General features: G+C 33.7%; 6 protein-coding genes across 8 annotated transcripts in view; 3 read left to right on the plus strand and 3 right to left on the minus strand.

Moving 5' to 3' along the window:
• Positions 1–147: 147 nt before the first annotated feature.
• LOC125815054 (endo-1,4-beta-xylanase 5-like) lies at positions 148–2,582 on the minus strand. The gene is made up of 7 exons (XM_049494455.1): positions 2,519–2,582; positions 2,307–2,353; positions 1,962–2,184; positions 1,697–1,863; positions 1,466–1,564; positions 575–1,354; positions 148–510 (listed from the first exon to the last, which is right to left on the minus strand). Exons 1-7 carry the CDS (start codon positions 2,580–2,582, stop codon positions 148–150), a joined length of 1,743 nt encoding a protein of 580 aa, XP_049350412.1.
• Positions 2,583–4,047: 1,465 nt separating this feature from the next.
• Positions 4,048–5,179, minus strand: LOC125816306 (endo-1,4-beta-xylanase 5-like). The gene is made up of 2 exons (XM_049495893.1): positions 4,592–5,179; positions 4,048–4,407 (listed from the first exon to the last, which is right to left on the minus strand). Exons 1-2 carry the CDS (start codon positions 5,177–5,179, stop codon positions 4,048–4,050), a joined length of 948 nt encoding a protein of 315 aa, XP_049351850.1.
• Positions 5,180–8,887: 3,708 nt separating this feature from the next.
• Positions 8,888–14,630, plus strand: LOC125816358 (DNA polymerase kappa). Its single transcript, XM_049495954.1, has 14 exons — positions 8,888–9,077; positions 9,333–9,505; positions 10,064–10,237; positions 10,384–10,507; positions 10,592–10,692; positions 10,820–10,906; positions 11,220–11,315; positions 11,447–11,567; positions 11,794–11,922; positions 12,084–12,175; positions 12,265–12,376; positions 13,400–13,728; positions 13,835–14,145; positions 14,297–14,630. Exons 1-14 carry the CDS (start codon positions 8,984–8,986, stop codon positions 14,418–14,420), a joined length of 2,067 nt encoding a protein of 688 aa, XP_049351911.1. The 5' UTR covers positions 8,888–8,983; the 3' UTR covers positions 14,421–14,630.
• Positions 14,631–15,194: 564 nt separating this feature from the next.
• Positions 15,195–16,293, plus strand: LOC125815785 (uncharacterized). Its single transcript, XM_049495337.1, has 2 exons — positions 15,195–15,725; positions 16,097–16,293. The coding sequence occupies exons 1-2, from the start codon at positions 15,195–15,197 to the stop codon at positions 16,265–16,267; spliced, it is 702 nt and encodes a 233-aa protein (XP_049351294.1). The 3' UTR covers positions 16,268–16,293.
• Positions 16,294–18,426: 2,133 nt separating this feature from the next.
• On the plus strand, positions 18,427–21,457 carry LOC125815881 (uncharacterized). Of its 2 annotated transcripts, none has more exons than XM_049495446.1 (4): positions 18,427–18,548; positions 19,133–19,442; positions 20,104–20,164; positions 20,732–21,457. In XM_049495446.1, the coding sequence occupies exons 1-4, from the start codon at positions 18,478–18,480 to the stop codon at positions 21,298–21,300; spliced, it is 1,011 nt and encodes a 336-aa protein (XP_049351403.1). In that variant the 5' UTR covers positions 18,427–18,477; the 3' UTR covers positions 21,301–21,457. The 2 variants fall into 2 exon arrangements, with proteins under 2 accessions (XP_049351403.1, XP_049351404.1); XM_049495447.1 differs by having other exon boundaries at positions 18,428–18,548; positions 19,133–19,412.
• Positions 21,458–21,723: 266 nt separating this feature from the next.
• Positions 21,724–22,176, minus strand: part of LOC125815767 (uncharacterized) — a 162,375-nt gene continuing 161,922 nt past the window's right edge. Inside the window, exon 9 of one of the 2 annotated variants that reach the window (XM_049495316.1) lies at positions 21,724–22,038. The gene's annotated coding sequence lies outside the window, so the exon portion shown is untranslated. The remainder of the gene's footprint in view (positions 22,039–22,176) is intronic. The other variant, XM_049495317.1, reaches the window with a different exon arrangement.

Here is a 22,176-nt window from a genome sequence, read left to right on the forward strand (position 1 = left end):
TATTTTGAAAGGGCATCACAAAATATGTTTGCGTTAACATGTTGATAATAATAGAAAAAGAGTCGTTCTTTCATTCAACTTTTGTATTCTATCATAACATTATTTATAGATTTACTATACATATAATCTCTATGGCCTATAATAGTCTTATGCAGCGGTAAATTTGTAACTCAATGATAATTTTTCATCGCTTTCAGCTGTGGGCGTAACTGTCAAATTGTGGTGAAAGGACGAATCCGCCATGGAAGGATGAGTAACAATGGCTTTATAATCCCCATGAAATAGTGAAGTCTCGAAATAACCCTCAGTAGTTGTAGTCCCAATCAAACCCTCATGTGATAATGTCGCACGAGCTTTGTCCACAACATCTCCCGTCGGTAGATTTTTGAAATTGTTATCAGTTAAACACATTCTGAAACATCCAGTTGGTTTCCATGCTGACCAAATTATTAACCCTTGAACAGCTGGGTGTCCAACTATCTCCTTTATAACTTGATCTAACACTTGTGCCTGCCAAAAGAAAGAAAAAATGTTACAACAATTATGGGAAATATATCGTATTCATTTAATTTACCTGATTTTGCTCTGGTCTAACATCCAACTCAGTGATCCACATGGGCAATTTTGTAGAAGCAAGTGTATCGAGTCCGGCCCTAATATAAGCTATGGTCGGAGCACCAAAATGTCCTTCTAATCCAATTCCAAGAGGACCTGCGTACCCTCCTGTTCTAAGTTGTTTAATCATATTAAGATAATTAGCTGGTGATGATTGTCCGTCACTTGGCACTTCTATTGTATTATATTCGTTTAAAAACAGAGGTGTTTTATTATCAAATTGTGAAGCCAGACGATAGAAAGTAGCAGATGCATTTGCACCAAGTTTACTCTCGAAGAATTTGAAGTGAAGATTTTCATTCATAACATCCCAATGAAGAAGTTGGCCTCTATATTTCGTAACAACTGATGCAACCCTTTTTCCAGCAGCAACAGAGAGTTGTTGTGGAGACAATGCAGGGACCCAATTTGGCTGATATTTTTGGTCGTCCCAAAGAACATTTTGGCCTCGGATACTAACACCTTTACTCTTGCATAAATTGACCATTGCATCAGAAGTTGAGTAGTCTACTTTGCCTTGAGAATTTTCAGTACTGTACCATTTCATTTCATCTTCAAATACTGTGTACTTGAATCTCGAGAAGAACCAATTTTGGTAAGCATTGTTATTAAGAATGTTTTTGTTGATTGCAACACCAAATGGGAAATTGGCTCTTCCTTGAAACAAAGAGATTGTCGCATTAGGTAAAGGCTTGCCTTGTGAGTCAACCACTTGGATTGCGACTTTACTTTTGCGTACCTACATAATATTACAAGAAATGAAATCGAACATATATATATATATATATATATAAATAGCGAGAGAGAGGAGACCATAGAGTAACAAATTTTTCAAAGTTCTATTTTGTACCTTTTCAATGGTTTGAGTTTGATGAGACGTCCACTCTTCTTGGCTAAATGATTGTACTGAAATACTGTCTACCCATATGTCAATATCCGCATTATTGGTCTGGGAAAAAGAAAAAAAAGAAAAAATCGAGAATAAGTAATTAACGATATTCATGTAATCAAGTTTATTAAGTATTATATATTAATCTCTATATGATTAATGATAATTGGTAACTAATTAGTATTTTTTTACCTCAAAATAGAGTTGAGCAGGACCAGAAGCATTAACAACTAAGCCACCCTTAAACATAGACCAACAACCAGATTTAGCAATCCCCCAAGCAGCATGTTGAAAACCACTTTGTGTCTTGAATATGACTGCTACATTGGCATCATCACCATGATTCACTTGTAGCCATCCTAGAGATTAAATATATCTCAATAGTCATTCATCAATGCTTAAGCAAAAAATAATCAGACGAATATATAATTCACGTTATAATTGTTGAAGTTAGTACCAGAAATCACATAGAACTTATCTTTTTCCAATTGAAACTCTTGTGAGAAACCATGATATGGTCCTTTTCTCTTTGAGGCGACAATGAATTTATTTCCATCATTTGCAACGTTGTGTTCAATTTTAGCATCCCCGAAAAGGGTCCATCCAGTTAATCCATCATTAAATTCTGGATTTACCACTATCCCTCCATTATATTGAGGTTTAAGAGGTCTTTCCAAACACTACAAACATAACCATGACAAATGATAGAGTAATTAATTAGCTAATCAACAAGACAAAATATTAAATAAATTTTTTATTCTTGTAAATGATTTAAAGCAAAAAAAAAATAAAAAAAATATACCTCGGCTGTATAACTGTAGTCATAATCGCTCGCATAAACTTCAAACCCTGTCAAATATATAACAATAGAGTCATAAATTAACATATCTCAATTTTTTTATTTTGAAGGAATTTGCTTTGACCAAACAAATGTATAAAAATTAGAAAATATTTTTCATAAACTATTTTTCTTCATACCAAACACACTTTAATGAAAAAAAAGAGATACAAAACCTGTTGAAGCAAGTAGTAAGTAATATGACACTACAACTAGAACTTCTCTTTTCATGATATCCATAGCAAATAATCTGCATTTACAAATAGATAATTACTATGAGGAGAAAAATAGTGTAATTTAATATCTAAGTCTAACAATTATATAAATCACAAAAAATGATAGGGAAATTTTGATGTAAACATCAGTTGAGTAAATAAATTCCTTGAACTGCTCCTCTCCTTGGGAACTAAGAATTACCAATAAATTACATTTACCTTGAGATGGTGTTAAAATGCAAGTAATGATATGCATGAAGTGTTCAACATCAGTACTATTTATAGTGTAAAAAGTTTACAAGGTTTAAATTTATTAAGAATGAAAATCAATTATATTTCCTTTTTTGGAAATTCTAAATCAAAGATTTTCAATTCTTACTGAGGCATATTTTCGAATTAGTTTATTAGGCTTAAATTTAATTGATTGGGAATGAAAATCAATTATATTTCTTTTTTTTGGAGATTCAAAGTCAAAGATTTTCAATTCCTATTAAGGTATATTCTAAAATTAGTTTTTGTATACATGTATGTTTTTTACTTTTGACCAATTACTATATATTATCGTGACTCCAACTCTTGAGGAAATGGAGAACCTTAAATATTTTTCTAAATCGAAACAATAAATGGAATGGCTTGTTTAAGGCATATCTATATTTAGTTCCACAACCTTGGCCATAATTTTATTTTTTTAAATTTAAATTCCAAATCAGACCTCTTTTTGGCTCACGATATAAGTTTTGGTCTATTTTAAAATTTATCCCAATTTTAGTTACTATAATTGTTGTTATTTATTTGTTTTCATTGATGAATCTTTGTAAATTATTGTAATTTATTGAATTGTTGTTATTAAAATCATGTTATAATTTTAGGATAGTATATTGTCAAGTTCATTAATTATATGAATAATAATTTTGTGTCAAGCTTATTTGTACATGATTATAATTTGTGATAATGATAATGAACGTTACCCATAAAGGTTCTGCATAATTTGGGATTATCAAGTATGTTTATTTGGTACAATTAAGTATTCTTAATAGGTTTTAGAATTTATTGGTATAAAATATAAATTATGTTTTTAAAAATGTTAAATATGTACTAAAAAACTATGTCCAAAACACATCTTTAACTTCAATCCAAACTTCATCGAATCAATTTTTCCAACAAAAAATCAAAATAAAAAATCTAGGGTCGCTAGCTTCTTTTCATTTTTTTCTAATTCATTCTTCTTTGCCTAGCAAGTGTTTCTAGATTCCAATATATGTTTCTTTTCTGATTTGTCCTTGATTAACAATTTGTTTCAATCATACTTCTATTATTATTTAATTGGGCCAAAAAATCCTTATTTGAAATAAAATTTAACAAAAATAAACTAGAGACTAATAACAGTATATTTAGAGCTACACGGATATATAAAGAACATATTTGATCAAATTTAATTCCTAATTATAATTATGCAATACATAATTAGGAGTAATTAATCAGAATTAGTGTCAAACAAAAATTGTGTAATGTGAATTTTCCCTTGTTCCATCCTTTTGTGCTGCCACCTTAACTTTCTGAGCCATGGAGGCATATGTTTGTTTTTCATGATGATTGATTTCAACTTGATATTCTCCATGAAAAAGTGAAGTTTCAAAAATGCCATTTTCATTAGTAGTACCAGAAAAACCTTGATGACTCCATTCTTTAATAATCTTGTCAACAATATCTCCAGTAGGCAAATTCTTGAAATTGTTATCAGTCAAACACATTCTGTAACACCCTTTAGGACCCCATGGTGCCCATATCATTATTCCTTTCACTCCTGGATGTGCATGAACCTCCCTTATGATCTCTTCCAAATATACCTCCTGTCCAATTTGAAAGTTCGCCAGGTTAATTAATTTCACGTATAGTTACTGAATTATTATTATTATTATGTTGAAATAACTTAAATTAGATATATGTATAATCAGTATATAATATATGTATATCAGCTTGGAAAAGTAAATAGTGAATTTAATCCGCTATTTATGTAAAAGACTTGAAGATTACCTGATTGGTGGTGTTTGCAACATCTAACTCAGTGATCCAAATTGGCAATCCAGCTGAAGCAAGCATATCAAGAGAAGATCTTATATAAGGTAAATTTGGTTTGACAAAATGCCCCTGCACCCCAATTCCCAACGGCCCATTATAACCGTGGGATCGAAGATCTCGAATTTTTTCCAAGTACTTTGCTGGATTTGAAGTTCCATCAAACTCATGTTCAATTGTATTGAAATCATTCAAGAATGGAATTGCCTTGCTATCGATTTCATTAGCCTTCTTGTAATAAATAGCAGACGCATTTTTTCCGAGTATATTCTCTAAAAACGAAAAGTGGACGTTTTCGTTCACAACATCCCAGTGAATAAGTTGGCCTAGGTATTGATTCATCACCGAATTGATCCTTTTGGATGCAGCTGAAGAGAGTTGTGCTGGTGAAAGAGAACGCGTCCACGAGGGCATGTTCTGGGGGTTGTTCCAGAAAATGTTGTGGCCACGGACTTGAATGTTATGTTTTTGGACAAAACTGAGCATGGCATCCGCCATGTTGTAGTCCTGTTTGCCCTGGATTTTCTCATTGGCATACCATTTCATTTCATTCTCGAAAACTGTGTACTTGAATCGTGATGTAAACCAATCTTGATAGGCTTTGTTGTTGAGGATATGTTGGCTTATTGCATTGCCAAATGGGAAATTGTTCCTTTGTTGTGCCAGGGAGACCGTTGCGTTTGGTAATGGTTGGCCTTGAGAATCCACTGCTTGGATTTTCACTTTAGCTTTACGTACCTGCAACATATTAGTAGCTATTTTTTTATTACATATACAAAGTTTGGACAAAAGTTATTGAATTCACGTGAATTCATCAGTTCTAAGCTAGGTCCATCCCAGAGTAAATGTGTTAATTGAGCATTTAATTTCAATTCAACACGGTCTCGTACATGTAAAATTCTACTCTAGTCATTTACCTTCTCTGTACTTTGATGTTGATGAAATTTCCATTCCTCTTGGGAAAATGGTTTTACTGATATACTATCTGCCCATAACTCAATATACAATAATAAACTTGATTACATGAATATCGTTAATTACTTATTCTCCAGCTTTTCTTTTTTCCTTTTCCCAGACCAATAATGCGGAAATTGACATATGGATAGACAGTATTTCAGTACAATCATTTAGCCAAGAAGAGTGGACATCTCATCAAACTCAAACCATTGAAAAGGTACAAAATACAACTTTGAAAAATTTGTTACTCTTATGGTTTCCTCTCTCTATATACAGAATCTAGACAAAAGTTATTGAGTTCATGTGAATTCATGACTTCTAAGCTAGATCCAACCCAGAGTAAATATGTTGATCAAGCATTTAATTTCAATTTGGCACGGTCTCATACATGTAAAATTTTACTCAAGTCATTTACCTTCTCTGTACTTTGATGTTGATGAAATTTCCATTCCTCTTGGGAAAAAGGTTTTACTGATATGCTATCTGCCCATAACTCAATAGCGGTATTGTTGACCTAGAAATAGATACAAGTGAAAATAATAAAACAAAAGTGGAATTAGTATAACTAGGAAATATGTATCATACATAACTTGTTCAACAATTTATACAAGTTTGGGGGCATAGGATGTTAACTGAGGTCGGTTAAAGAGTACATTTATGTATTATGTCTATATTTTAATATAAAAGGTAAAACAACTTACCTCAAGATATAAGTCCACATGAGCTGAAGTAGTTAGTATTAAGCCACCTTTTAGCATAGACCAGCAGCCAGAACGAGCAATAGCCCATCCAGTACGTTGAATTCCAAATGGTCCTCTGAATGCTAGAGCCACATGAGCATCTATAATTCCATCTCCATGGCTCACTTGCACCCAAGCTGCAAATTATACGAGTGTCAATTGGGTGGGTTAAAATTAATTGAGTAAGTAAAAAATTAAATCGTAGTACCTGAAGTGACGTAGTAAGTATCTTTTTTCAAGAAATATTTTTGGGTAAGACCATGAAGGGGTCCATTTCTGTTAGTAGCCACAATGAAAGTGTTATTTGTATTCTTGGACATCCTAGTGGCCATATTTGCAAATCCAGATTTTCTCCAGCCATTGAGTCCCTCATTGAAGTTTGGATTCACAACTATTCCTCCATTGTATTGAGCACTAAGGGGATCTGCCAAACACTGGAAGCATATGCATGGTAATTTTGTATTAATATTTGTAAAACACCATCAAGCGAGTTACCTACCTATTACAACAATTTTATTTTTTTTGGTGTCAATATTATTACAACACGTTAAATTACACTAACATAGTGTATGCAATTTGTAATCGTATATAGAAAATCTGGAATTCAAATCTTCCAGGTTCATAATTAAAATATTAGTAGTATATAAAGATTGCATAGGGTACTGGGGAAGCGTTTTACCTCAGATGTGAAACTATAATCGTAGTCTTCACCATAAACTTCAACCCCTACAAAAAAGAGAGAGCTGATATTCATATAAAAGGTTTTTAATAATGTTTCACTATATAAAATAGGCTAGGATTAATAACAAACCTGAATAACAAACAAGAAAATAAATCACTAGCCAAGGTAGAAAAAATTCCATCTTCACAGTTTCCATGGCGAAGAATTCACTGTTTCGATCACAACAATGCTAATGTATACATGCGATTTTTTTAAAAAAAATGTACGGATTATTATTTCGAGTTGTGGGACTAAGCTATGATCAATGCATGCATATTTATAGGGAAAACCTGCAAAGTTTGGTACGTATTAAATTAATAATTGGTAAAAATTATTTAGTACAGCTAGCTAATTGTATCATTAGTACGTAAAGATTCCAAGTCAATATTATGTTTGACACGAATTAAAGAATTTCAAGACGACGTTCAATTCTTCTGCCAAATTCAAATATTAGAGTAATTGACTGACAATTTTTTTTCAATTCAAAACGATTAGGTGTATTGCGCCGGTTCTTTTGAGTAATATATTTGTGTTAATGATTCTTAATTACTTGTGGAAATTAAGGAAATAAACAAAACTTGTCCATTGTTTGTGCCACATGCATGCGAATGCGGTCCATCTTGGACATATAATTAAATTAATTATATGTGAAAACACGGTTAACCTTCAACTTGAATTTGATAGTAAATGTCATTGTCTAGCTTTTACTATTTTGGCCAGAAAATTAAAAAAACTATAACATTTTTTTAATTTTAAAATAAACTGATCTTTTTTCCATTTTTTAGTTAAAAAGTATTAAAGTTAAACGGGTAAAAATGTTTTAAAATGTAAAATAACATATACAAAATATCATTCTGGCCAAATTTTCTAGCCAAAAAGATTTTTCCTTTAAACTCTACACTAATAACATAATAATGGAGTAATTTAAAAGTTATTCGATGGTAGGAGGTAGCATGTGTCGGGTAAAACGAGGTGCATGCAAGTTGGTCTGACCATCATAAAAATAACAATAACATCAGGTTTTAATGCAATTTTAGGTGTTGTTTTAATTTTCTACATAGTTTAATACATTTTCCCTCTTTATAATTATTTATAAATAATCTTTGAATTTAAGTTATATACACTATTTATATATAAATACACTAACAGATCATCTTTACCTATTGTAAAACATAAACATATCTTAGTTTTAAGATTACAAATTAAATCTGGTATTTTACCATTCTAATGGAAGTATTTGAGTGACAACACTTTGGAAGTTCCTTTGAGTCCGCTTATAGTAAGCTGCCAGGAAATTTTGCCTTAACTTGCATTCATGTGGATTTTGACAAATGAACATAAAAAATACGACTTTGGGTTTTGTCCCTTTTTTTTCTTTTGAACAATTCTTTTTCCCTTATATTATCCCTTATAAAGTGTAGTTTTAACTCATAACACAAATTAAATGGATAGCCTGGAGTATGACTTGTTTTTCAATTCAACTTTGTCTAATACATCTTTACTATCAAACATTGAGGATTTATTGATCACTTATTTATTAAATTAATTGATTTTTCATGAGTGTGTGCAGTCTATTTTTATACTGATTTTAATACGTCAATAATTAATAATCACTAAATATTTGGAAAATGTTTATTCATCGCATTCAAAGTGGAATACATATTGTCTTTATAAATTATTTTGAGGGATAAAATTGTTTGTTTAAAGCAATGACGAGAAATGAATCATTAAGCATAGTTTTGGACCTTTGTTACCGGGAAATAAGTACGGGGGAGAATTCCGTGAAACTCAAAAACTTAAGTGTGCAAAGTATGATTTCAAAAACTAAAGAGGTGGCGCGTAAAATATTTATCAAATTGGGACAAAATCAAAAGCCGCGGTCTTTCCCCTTTTAGTTGAAAACTTCATCTTCTTGCGGAAGCAAATCAATCAATGGCGAAGAGCGAAACTTCAGTAGGGAGCGAAGATCCTTCTTCTTCTCGCCCATGGGAATCTTATCACACAGTCTTTACCAATGCCAAAGCAGGTAAATTTTTACTTTTTAGTGTTTTTTTTTTTGAAAATTTAGGTATTTCCAATTGTTTTTATTACAATTAATTGCTTCAATCATCTGTTTTAAGTGTAAATCATCAGTTTATTATGAAATTGTTCCCAATAGATTGAATGTATAATGAGTTGATTAGTTGACCTAGCTTGTTTAAATTGGTTTCGGATCAATTTTTCTCAAAGTTTAAATTGTTGTTCTGTATGAGATTTTAGTGATTGATGATCGAAATTGTAGGAATGGAGGGGGTGGATAAGGAAAAAGTACAGAGGATAGTGTATGAAATGAGTAAAGGGTCCAAGTATTTTGAGAATGAGGAAAAGAAGGAAGCTTATACGAAGCAGAAAATCGAGAACATGCGTATTCAGTACTCCAAACTCACTGCACAAGATATATCTCATCATCAGAAGGTACTTTTATTCAATGACAATTAGGAAAATGGTTATGTTTCAAATGTGTCATGTCAGGAACCTAAGTGCCTATTTCTTTCTATCCGTGTTCTCTGCATACATGAATTGATGTGTTTGTGGATGACCGAGTGTTTTTGATTGAGTATTTATGATAATAAAACGTTGTGCTCATTTGTGATGCGTGTAAGGATTTTTTTTTTAAAGTCTAGGATCAGTTGGCTGCTGCTATATGAGGATATACTAAGTGTGCAATTATGAGTTCCAACTGTCAGAAGAACAAATTCAATTAGTTTTCTGGTCAGTTGGGATCTGAGATGGACTGGGGTGGGAATAGAGGTGGATCCAGGATTTAAATTGTTATGGGTTCAACTTTTAAGATTTTTACTATTGAATTCTTTGTATTGTTAAAATTATGGGTTCAAATCTAATATAAACCCGTAGCCGTAAGCTATATCTGCCTATGGTTCTCTGTTGTGATTCAGGGTGGCTTTAACTGCATAACCAAACTTTTGATCAACTTTTATATATCAAGTTAGCTTCTTTCCTTTTCTTTTCCAGATTGCTGACAAAAGGATTTTAGAGCTAGAAGCCACACGTGATTTGTCAAGGATCTGGCTACATGTGGATATGGATGCTTTTTATGCAGCTGTTGAAACCTTGTGTAATCCTTCATTGAAAGGCAGGCCAATGGCTGTTGGCAGCATGTCCATGCTTTCCACAGCGAACTATGAGGTTTGACTTTCCGATTAATCAGAGATGCTTTCTGCACAAATGTTGCTGGTGGATATTCATGTTTAGCTCATTTATAATTTAGCTTTCAGATTCCTATGTATTTTCCTTTTCCCTTATTCTGAATAACATGTACTTATGCTTTATAGGCCCGGAAATTTGGTGTTCGAGCTGCAATGCCTGGATTCATTGCACGTAAACTATGTCCGGAGTTGTTATTTGTCCCTGTAGACTTTCAGAAATATAATCATTACAGCAACTTAACAAGAAAAGGTTTTATACTGTACTTCTATGGACTTGGTAGTTTTTGATTGATATGTGCCTAATTATTTGGATTGTTAATCCATCTTCTCATAGTTTTTCAGAAATATGATCCGAACTTTTTGGCTGCCAGCTTGGATGAGGCATACCTAGATATTACTAGTGTTTGCAAAGAGAGGGGCATTACGAGTGGAGAAGTAAGTCTACATTAGATTCTTTTCCATCAGAATTTCCTCCCAATCTTATCTATCCTTGTTTTTTCTTTCCTTTGACTTTGTTTGTGTCTTGTGATCCTCCATTTTTTGGTTGTTCCACTCCTTTAAGGTAGCTGAAGAGCTTAGAGAAAGTGTACACCTTGAGACAGGTCTAACGTGTAGTGCGGGAGTTGCACCAAACCGCTTACTTGCTAAGGTATTGAAAATGAAAATAATTTCTTTTAGTTCTTTGTCCTCTTATGAAATGCATATGCGCTTTCTACATAGATTTTTTTTTGAGGCGTCTACAGGATGCATTAGTTTCTGCATTGAAGCTAGGAGGATTATCCAAACTCATTTCTAGGTATGCCTCACCAAACTAGGGAAAGATTGCATCATAATTTTGGAAATTCATGATAGAAGATGGATTGGAAACCCAACTAAATAGGCACATTCAGCTATTCACACTTTTTTGTATCAAAATGAAGATGTGGATTTTCGAATAATAGCTTCTTTATTCCGTCTCACAGGTTTGTTCAGATATCAACAAACCCAATGGCCAGTTTGTTTTGCCAAATGATCGAAGTGCTGTTGTGACATTTATTTCTTCACTTCCAATAAGGAAGGTACGGAGAGTAGCTGTTATGTTTAGGCTCTCTGGTTTGTGAAGTATCTTCATTCAAATTGGGCAGTTCACTTTTGCTTTTACATTTTAGGATGTAGGTCTATAATCTGACATTCAGGAAACTGTGTACAGATTGGGGGCATTGGTAAGGTCACTGAACGTATCTTAAAGGATGTCTTTGGAATAGCAACCTGTGAGGAGATGCTGCAAAAGAGTAGTTTCCTTTGTGGCCTGTTTTCTCGTTCTTCAGCAGGTTTGTTTATGATATAATCGATCTCTTTTATTTCCCCTTAATCTGACAAGAACACACCCTAGAAAGTTCAAGCTCGATTTGAGCTTGTATAATATGATGTTCTGTTGTGTTTGAGAGGTCTTCTTCAAATTTGATCAACTGATGTGGTCACTGCTTGTGTCCTGAATTTTCCCATTGATGGATTCTTCTGTATATTGACAACATATCAGTTGCCTTTTTGTTGCAGACTTTTTCCTTTCCGTCGGTCTAGGACTTGGTGGAACCGATACTCCTCAATATAGGACGAGAAAGAGTATAAGTAATGAAAGAACATTTTCAGCCACTGAAGATGAAGCTTTGCTTTTTCAAAAATTAGGTAAGGTTTTAGTTACTGCCAGGGTTTCTGATTGCATGACCAATGCATATGTCCTCCCTTCCCCCCCTTAGATTTTGAGTATGGAGAAATTTTCCTTCTGCTTGAAGCCCAGAAATAATTTACTCTGAAACCAAGTTAATTTTGTCAACTTTGGCTTGCAGTTGATCTATCAGAGATGCTTTCTGCTGATATGAAAAAGGAAGGTCTTTTTGGGCGAACATTGACACTAAAACTGAAAACTGCATCCTTTGAGGTACTTCCAACATTTTGCTTTAGTGACTTTTACTACATAGATTTAGGTTATTTCTATATAAAATTAGCTGATATAGTCAAGGTCTCCAGGTTCGATCTCGAGCGGTGACTTTGCCAAGTTACATAAGTTCAAGCGAGGAAATCTTGAAACATGCTTCAAAGCTGCTTAAGGCCGAATTTCCTGTTTCTTTGAGGCTCATGGGTGGGTACTTTAACATTGTTCAGTTCCTTTTAGAAAATATGGTTGTCTTGTGTGGTTTCCCTTCTCTATATTGCTCAGTGCTATAAATAAGCTGTTACTGTTTTTTTTGTGTGGGAATATTATGATGATTGTGTTCGTGGAGAAAAGCATAAAAAATGTGCCTCAAAATATTTAAATTCACATGTGGCTGAAATCATCCAAAAATTTGGTGAAGTATCTGTAATGATTTGTATACCACAATACACTTCAAATTTTTTTAATTTTTTTTTTTAAAAAAAGATTATAAGCTGTTGATAAAATATTGGTCTGCTTTTACATCTTAGGGGAGTCATCTTCTTTCCTTCTGCTTAATTACTGCAGATGGCGAGTGAAAGGGGGGACTTGGAATTTGAAGTGTTAATATTTTTATTTGGTTTGAAAAATTCATGATATCAATTGAAATTTGGTAGCATTGTGTAGCTTGAAGTTTGTAAAATTTATTTTCTCCTAATCTTTCTGAGGCTGCTATTGGATTGAAGGAGAGGTTACTGCTACTAATGAATAAAACATTCGAAAGCCTATAATTTCTCTGAAGAAGGTTAACATTAACAGGCAGCGCAAAAGAAGAAGCAAATATAGAGAACAATTCATAGATTTTATTAGTTCCTTAGGCTATTTGGATTTGCTGTTTTATAGGTCTTATTTTGATTTATATGAGGGGACTGATTTTGCCCTCTTTTACAACAGTGGAGGGGTTTTAAATTTCTATCATTTTGCTTCTATCAGGTTTTGATGCTGTCCCACTCACTTGCCACCATGTTTCTGTAGCTTTTAATTTCATTCATTGGTTAATTATGGATTTATGAATGTGCTTTGGCGGCATCAAAAGGCCCAAAACAGAATTCCACACCATTAATATTATTGTCTTCCCTGAGCTGGAAATGACATGTTCAGCTGTTGCCAATACCTATTTTGATGTTGTGTTATTTGACTGCAAATTTCCAGCATGAGGCATTTTGACTCAGCAGTTGAATTTTCTTTCAGGACTTCGAATGTCTCATTTCAGTGAAGACAAGAATGGGATTCCACTTGATCCTACACAAAAAACTCTTTCTAATTTCATTCTTTCTGGAGCTGCTTCTGGAGTAAGGACAAGCGATTACAGGCCCTTGGTCTCAGATGTTTGTGATAATACTTTCTCAGTTGATGAGAATTGTTGTCCTACCTACTGCGCTGAGACATCTTGTGATCTGCGTGACTCTTCAAAGGAAAGCAAGGCATCAGATTCTACTTACAGTTGCCATGTAATAGGGAACATTAATGAAGAATTGAATGAAACTGTTGTACCTCAAAGTAGTGAACCTCAACCTAAGGTATATGTTTTTCTCACTAAAAAGCTAAAGTGCAACTATATGACCAAAGAAAGTTTAATGATTCAAATACTGAGCTTTCTAATTGTCAACATGTCATTGTATTCAGGTTCATGAACCAACCGATACTGATCATACAATAAAGTCTGATAAGGTCGATTCTTATATGGGACAATTGGAGGCAAGCAGCTGTGATAGATGGGAAATTGGTGTTAACTGCACGAATGATGAAGCAGGGTCTGTATCAGATCAGAAGCAATTATTTCTTTGGGTGGACGACTACAAATGCCCTATTTGTGGCATTGAAATGCCTCCAAGTTTCATTGAAGAAAGGCAAGAACATTCTGATTTTCATCTTGCTGAAAAGCTGCAAGGTGAAGAATCAGGTAACCACCACAGAAGTTTTCTGCCACAACAGAGGTACCTTCTACTTCATGGTGTTGATGATACATGGATATATTTCCTCATCTAGTTAAATGCCATTGTACCAAGTAGTTCTTTTCCTCTCTTTTTTTCCCTTTGGCTTCTCAGTATTGGTGGTGTCATCTTATATTTTCTAATTTTTTGTTAGGGCTGCCCAGAGAGGCCATACTGGAAGCAGCAGTCGGCAGAAAAAGAAACAGAAATCATCTCCAACTGCTAGCAAATATGTACCAATTGACGCATTCTTTGTTAAAACAAACCAGAATTTTTGAAAGGCATAACATAGTGAAAATCTATTTATTCAGAAGATAATACAGTAATAATTTTTTCTTTATCCAGTGTGGGGAGGGTGCGGTCTATTTCTTTATCCATGTATTCTTTGTATATAACTGTGTAATTGTATATTGTAAAACGCTGCAACAAGTGTAATGGTTAACTTCCAACTTTGTTTCGATGGTTGTTACTTAGTGTATTGTTACTTTAAATACAATGTTTTGATTGTTAATTTTTATCGTATCATATTGTTTAATTTTTTGTTATGTGAAATTATTCCGGGAAAAAACTAAATAATTATCATGTCCAAATGACCTTTTATCATTTGTAACTACCTTTTTGTGTAATAACTCTACCTTGTTGTAAAATTGTACTATATTCTTTAGATTGCTGGTGCTCATAATTATGAAATGATGGAAAATTATTATGAAATGACGAAAAATAATACTATAATCTATATAATATTGTATCATTGTATGTATTAGAACAAGATGTTCAGCTTCGGAAGGTGTTCATTGTTTTTTATTAAATGAACAATTAGTTGGGATATATATATTTTTTTTATGATGCATATATGATTGGTAAAAGTTCATTTATAGTTTATCGTATTATGATTATTTGGAAGACATGAGTCCACATGCTAGATATATGAATGAACAATTATGTGTTCGATAAACTGCAAAGATAGCAGTGTTCAAAGTTGAAATAAAGAGAGTAAAAATGTGTACTTTGTGAGGCATTCCACAATTTCATATCCTCTAATTTTCAAAACAATGAGTTCATATCCTTGCACAAAATGCCCAATTTCTATCAAAAACTCCACAACTCAATACCCTCATCCAAGAACACCAACATCTACAAAACAGAAAATTTCTTATCCTAAATCCCTCATCTCTCAAATTTCACTCTCCGGTAGTTCATCTCAGAGTCACCAAAAAATAAGAACAAACAGTGTAAATTCTGAGGATAGCTTTCCGACCATGTCAGAAATCATGGAAGCATCGAGATCCCAAAATCTTGATCTTCAGCTGAAAACATTAGGACCCTTTTTCAGAATCACAGCAAAGAGCTTAAAAACCCAAAGAGACCTTGGAAAAGCTGAGGGTTTGATAAGGGTTTGGTTTCAAGGTAAAATTCTACATTTAGACTCAATCAGACTTCAGAGAGAAACTTTGGGGATGGAAAAATCAATATTTGGGATTGGATTGTTTATTGGAGCAGTCGCAATTAGGCATGGTTATGACTCTGGTTGTACAAAAGCTGAATTGCTCGCCATTTATGATACTGAGCTTTACCACACAAAGGTTATTCACCAATTGTTTACCCTGTTTTTGGATTGCAAAATTACCAATTTTCTTTCTCTTATTATTGTTAATTGGAACTCTGACTCTTGTAACCTCCTTAACCTTATTCATTACGTCAACCTTCAACAAGAGGAAAATGAGAGTTATTCCCCTTTTTCACTTAGCTACCAAAGCCTTTTGTCTGAGACACAGTTCAAATATGTAACATGCCCTCTAAACTCACACATGATGTATTGCGCTCTTATCCACCAGACAATAGGCTTTTCTACTGCATTATCTGAAGCATTCACACCTACTGATTTTTACTTTCTAATTCAAGTAGAAGAGTCGATTCTGATAACAAATTGGACGTTTCTCTTTGATTGTAACAGCTTGTGAAATTCTACACAAGGATTGGCTTCAAGACAGTTCACCAAGTTAATGGTGAATCACTTGGAGATGTTGGTCACATGTTAGTCTGGGGAGGCGTTGGAACTCGAATGGATGCAGAAATTGAAGATCTTCTAGTAAAATGGTGCACCAGATTTAAACCAAAGAGTTGATTTTACTTCAACCGTTCAACGAGCTCTAACTTTATCTATAGTAACTCAATTGATTGGTTACCTATGTTAATATACTTTAGATTGACATGTTATGCTACCAGATAAACTTTTATATGGTTAATATCATATAGGTTGGTTTTTTTTTCTTCTTCCCACTATCCGTGTTTGAATTTGATTTTGGAAATAGTTTTTGAAATAATTGATTTTGAGTTTGGTTTTCAAAGAACATCTTGGTAAACAAGTACTTAAGTTCATCTACCATCATTTTATTTAAGATTTTATATAAATAATAAGTATCTACTAACAATATAAAGAATTATTTCACTTCAATATGTTCTAAGTATGTTGCATCAAGTTGCTTGTCTGATTTTGTATCTTACTAATCTCATTTAGTATAAGACAATTAATTATAATTATCTTGACCAGATAGTATTAAAAAAAAAAAAACCATCTAGCATACCTTAAAATAGTGAAACTTATTTTCAGTAACCTCTTGTAAGTTGTAAGACGGTATAATTTTTGGCCTTGTTAACAAACTTTAATAATTTTAGACGCACGCTAGAAAATTTCTCCCCCTTATCCTTCTTTTAATAAATTAAAATTATGGGCACACAATTACAATTAAAAAGCAATAAAATATGTAATGTAGAGAGTTAAAGATTCATTGCCTATCACCATTATTGTATTTGTTTAGCTTTAAAAAATCTTATTGAAAAAGACAAAATGAGTGTTGATGTTTGAAGGTTTATGTTAAATCTAACTACTGTAAATTGTTGGGATAATATTAGAAGATCACGTATTAAATTTGGAGTTATTTGTTGGACTAATTTTAAAGCAAAATCTGGCGATTAGTCAAGATTTATCTGGAAATTTTGGCGATTCTTGATGCCAAAAAAAGTTGTCCATTAATTTTAAATTCCGACGAATCGTTAAAATTTTACGTGATTCATGTTGGTTATAAATTTATTTTTGCAAATATTTTCTTAAAGAGGTTATAAAGGAAAATTGTATGAAATAACAAACTATTAATTCAAATTAAATGTTATAGTCATAGTTTCTTTTATTTGTAATTCGCAGCAAACATTCCATGTTTTTTGCCATCCCATTTGTATACCGAAATATACAAATGCAGGACCCATTTGTATATCGAAATATACAAATGCAGGACCTATTTGTATACCAAAATATACAAATGCAGGACCCATTTGTATATCGAAATATACAAATAAACCCAAATACATATTTTTTATGTATATGTATACCGAAATATACAGATTAATAGCCATAGCAAACATAAAGTTTGCTATGAAGCGCAATTATACAAACTATAACTATAGCATACAAATATGATTTTTATGTTTGCTAAACCTAAAATTTACTCTAGAGCAACTTTCACATATAGCAAACACAAAAATCATATTTGTATGTTATAACTATAGTTTGCATAATTGCGCTCCATAGCAAACATAAATATGTATATTTCGTTATACATATACAAAAGAAAGCAGTTGCATATAATCTGTTTCTGTTTTTGTTTCGGTATACATATACAAAAAATCAACTGTATAATTTGTGTTTGTATAAAGCGAGAAAAAGAGAAAGGCAAAAGAGAAATGGGCAGGAGAATATTTGTATTGTATAATTATAAGTGCATAGGATGAAGATATATGTATTTGCATGTGTATATACAATTTTCTTTCGCTTTATACAAACAGAAACATAATTTATACATTTTTATTTGTATATGCGATAGAGGTGAGGCAAAGACTGGCGAGTGAGATCTTGGAGAGGGAACGAAAATATATGTATAAATACAATTTTCTCTCGCTTTATACAAACACAAAAACATTTATACATTTGCGTTTGTATAAAAAGCGAGAGAGGCGAGAGAGAGAACAAGAGTGGCGAGCGAGATTCACCAGGAGAGAGGCAAAATAACAACAGTTTACTTGGGGTACAATTAAATCAAACTATGTTTATAACATTTAATTTGAATTAATAATTTGTTATTATATACAATTTTCTGAAAAATAAATGGTGACATTGAAAGAGCATATTTTGCGCAAGTCTTAAGGCCCATTAATATTGGGCCCTCACTGTATCCTCGACCCGAATATCTGGTTTTACATAAACTTCCATTGTAGGCTGTCATCACCATTTATGAGTCCCAGCTTTATCCAAGTTATCGTCTCTGTTCAAGATTTACCCTAATGTCGTCTCGTCGAGAGGGTCGTGATTCCGACTCGAAATGTCACCGTTCTCGGTTCGATCAAGAACCCAGGTAATCGATTTCTCTCTACATTATATGTATTTTCTTGGAAAAATTGGGAACTCTCTACTTGCAAATAGAGATGAATTTTAATATCTTTCGAATGATTTAGGGTTAGAATAAAATTAATTATTAGAAGAGCTGAGGTAAAAGAAACAGTTGGCGGGACTTTGTAATCTTGAAGTTTTAGGATTTCCTGGGTCTATGAAGTTTTCTCTTTTTCTTTTGTTTATCAGCGTTAAAATGAAAATTAGTTACGTGAAAGGGGGGTTTCTGTTGGACTTACTACTAGTAGTCTGAGAGGAGGAAAAATAGTGGGGTGAGAAAAAAGAACCATTTGGTCTTCAAGATTTTAATCTTTTTTGACATAAGTGAATGGGTTCTTATATGAAAAATACTGGAGTAAGAGAAGAAACCATTTTTGGTTTTGAGAGTTAAAGATTTGTGTCTTCAACTGCTTCACAACTGGAAACAGTAAATTGTGTCTTGAGAAATTGGAATTCTGTTTATTGCACACCTTGAGCTTCATTTGGAATAACTCAATTTGTAAATGATGTGGATGTGCTAATATTCTGTATCATGTTTGTTCTTTCTAGTCCAAAGAGATCAAGGAAACACAGTAGACAAGAAACTGAGAGGCCACCTACCACACACAATTTAGATAGTGGAAACAATTCAGAACGGGATTTAAAACACCATCGCCGTCTGCAAGATGCTGTGCCTCTTGATGCTCCGTCAGTGCAAGATTCGAAGTCAGAAAGAACTCCAAGGAAACCATCTGAGAACGTAGCAGCTAAAGATGATGGGATCAAAGATTCTTCTGATCCCAATGAAGGATCTCGCCATCGATCATCCAAACACTCTACAAATCCATCAGTAGTACCTCGTTCTACCTCATTTTTTCAGGTTTCTGTGTTGTGTATACTAACTTCATTTTCTTCTTGTGTCAGTTTGTGTTAGCTTATGCTTTTGATTACTGGTGTGGTAGAATGTTGATGACCTGGCTCTTTGGAGGAGTTTGTTTCTACTTTATTGAAGCATGCGAATATACTTGATGATAGTTCCTTTATTCATTCATGTGTACAATTAGGATAACATGACTGTTAATTAGTGGAGAGGGATGGGAATGGAATTCAACTCAGCAAAAGAACAAATGAAACAAATTCTATTAAATTTGTAGTTTGAGCAGCTATTTTCAATTTGAATTGACTGTCTAGATATTTTGGTTTGCTACACTTGAACATCTAAAGAATAATGTTGCTTCATTCCTTTCCTCCCTGTACTTTCTTATTACTGGGCTTCAATGTACTTATTTTTAAAAAAGAATAATGTTGCTCGATATTTGAATAAATTTAGGTTCTAATTGTCAGAAAATGAATAAATAAATTTCAGATTTTGAATTTCAGTAGACGAGAATAGATTTTCCACGGACAAGTGCATTGATTTAAGTTAATCTGCTTTTCTTATATTGTGGCTGATGTTGTGGGATTCTTGTTCAGCCCGTTGACTTCCAAGTAGACCCATGTATATAACCATGTTAGACTTGCCTGTGCATATCTTATAACAGCACGATGAGCGTGGTAGTGCTGGGCAAGTTGATCGAAGCTTCAGGCATAAGGCAGCAACTGGTGAGTTTCCACATATTATTCTTGCATTTTGATGAGTAACCTTCCATTTTTCTTTCCTGAGGAGCAAAAGCAAGGATTAGACCATTGTATGACCTCTAACTTGACTTGACCTGTGATCGGAATCTTTCTGTCTGTAATGAGAGAACCTTCCTTTTCTTTGCTTGGTGCCCAGGCCAACTTGTTATTAGTACATTATCTAGTTTTTTTCCTTGCTAATGCTGGTTTATGGGCCAACTTGTGTGCACCTCAACTATGACACCGGGCACCTGCTACCTCCCACCAGCATGTAGGTACCATGTTATTCCTTAAGCAAGAGGACTCAAACCTCAGTCTCCAAGGTTCGCATCAACTTCATTGATTGTTAGGCTACACTTTTGGGTGCAAGTATGTTAGATACTTATTCTACTATAAGCATATGATGCTCTTAAGTTTTGAAAAGTAGAAAATGCTTGAGAGCATAGTCAGCTAAACATTTCTGGAGAAGAAAATTGTATTTCCTACCTGCATATTATGACCTGTGTATTTAGTGTTGAAGATTTAATTACTATCTTTTGTTTCCCCCTGAAGAGCGAGGATGGTGGAAAGATGCAAAAGAGACGTCGAACAGAGCCACAACAAATGATAAGCAGATGAATGATGAGAAGAGCAAAGTTTCAGGCAGGCAAAATGATGTTTGGCGCCATGACAGGTACTTTGAAGTAAAGGAAGATCCTAAACCACCTGTGAAGAAAAGGTCATTTAGGGAGGAAAAGATCCCAGTGGATACTGAGAAAGTTGAGAAAGCTGCAATGGAGCTTGTTAAGCCTAATCCTTCTCACCCTGAAGTAGATGGCGAAAGAAAGAATGAAAGAACTGACCACATGTCACGCCATCCTGGTAGATATGAGAGACCATTTACTGGTGAGAGGTATGCAAACAGGGGTGAAACATGGAGGGGCAAATTTCCATCAAGAGACAGGTACCATGGCAATAGTGATCACAGGGGGAGAGACAGATTCAGTTCAAGGCAAGGACCTAATCCAAGTAAGGTGGTTGAAAAGTGGAAACACGATCTTTATGATGAGGCAAACAAGAATCCTACTCCGAAGAATGAAGAAGATCAAATAGCAAAAATTGAAGCACTATTGTCTTCATAGGTCTTGCAGTAAAGTGAGTGGTAGTTCCTGTTTCTTTTGTTGGTTGAAAAAGGTAGGGGGGTCATTACTGATGATCAAAGTTATTGCTGTACAATCCTCTCAATTTTGATTTTAGGCAATGCTAATTTGTATCTGTTGCTTGGATTTGTGTTTGGGGGTACCCCTGGCGATGTGATTTTAGCTGTGGACTTGAAGAAAGCTTCTCACAAATGCTGTTAGTTGTGTGCTCTGTGAACATTTATAGTGTATTAGTGATGGGCACCAAGGTTTGACTTCAGCATGGACTTATGTTCATTTTTGGATTCTTCTGGAATTATTGAATTTATCTTTCGTAACAATGTCTGCCGCAAAATTGTATGCAACATCATCATCTTTATACTGAACTTTCCGTTCATGCCTAAATGACATGGGGAAATCATGTTGCATCTCTTTGAGCTTATTCTTGTACACATCGATGCCTCTTAAGTGCGATTTCTAATTTTAAAAAATATTACATATCCTATTTTGAAAAAAAGGAAAACAAAAACATTAGCTCATAATACATCTCCCTAGAGCCTGTGATGCTCCTTCATTCCTCCCTTGAGACCTTTCCACAAAAGCCTTCTGAAAAGTGAGATTCAACTTAAATACAACCTTAGATTGGCAGAGACTAACAGCAACTTGCTGCCAAGTAAGACTGAAAGCAATATAGATCCTGTAGATAGAGCTGCTAATCGTCTCTCCTTTTAACATAGAATTCTCTGAGGAAAAAAAGTTAACAAACCTTCAGAAATAAGTCAGACGGATAGTACTGTGTTCACGGTTACATTCTGTATGCATCAATATTGTACATGGGTTGCCCTATCGGGCCTTCTTTAAATAATACTGATCAAGATA

Source organism: Solanum verrucosum, unplaced genomic scaffold, assembly GCF_900185275.1.
Source record: "Solanum verrucosum unplaced genomic scaffold, falcon-dt-bn FXZP01000261.1, whole genome shotgun sequence".
NCBI classification, from domain to species: domain Eukaryota; kingdom Viridiplantae; phylum Streptophyta; class Magnoliopsida; order Solanales; family Solanaceae; genus Solanum; species Solanum verrucosum.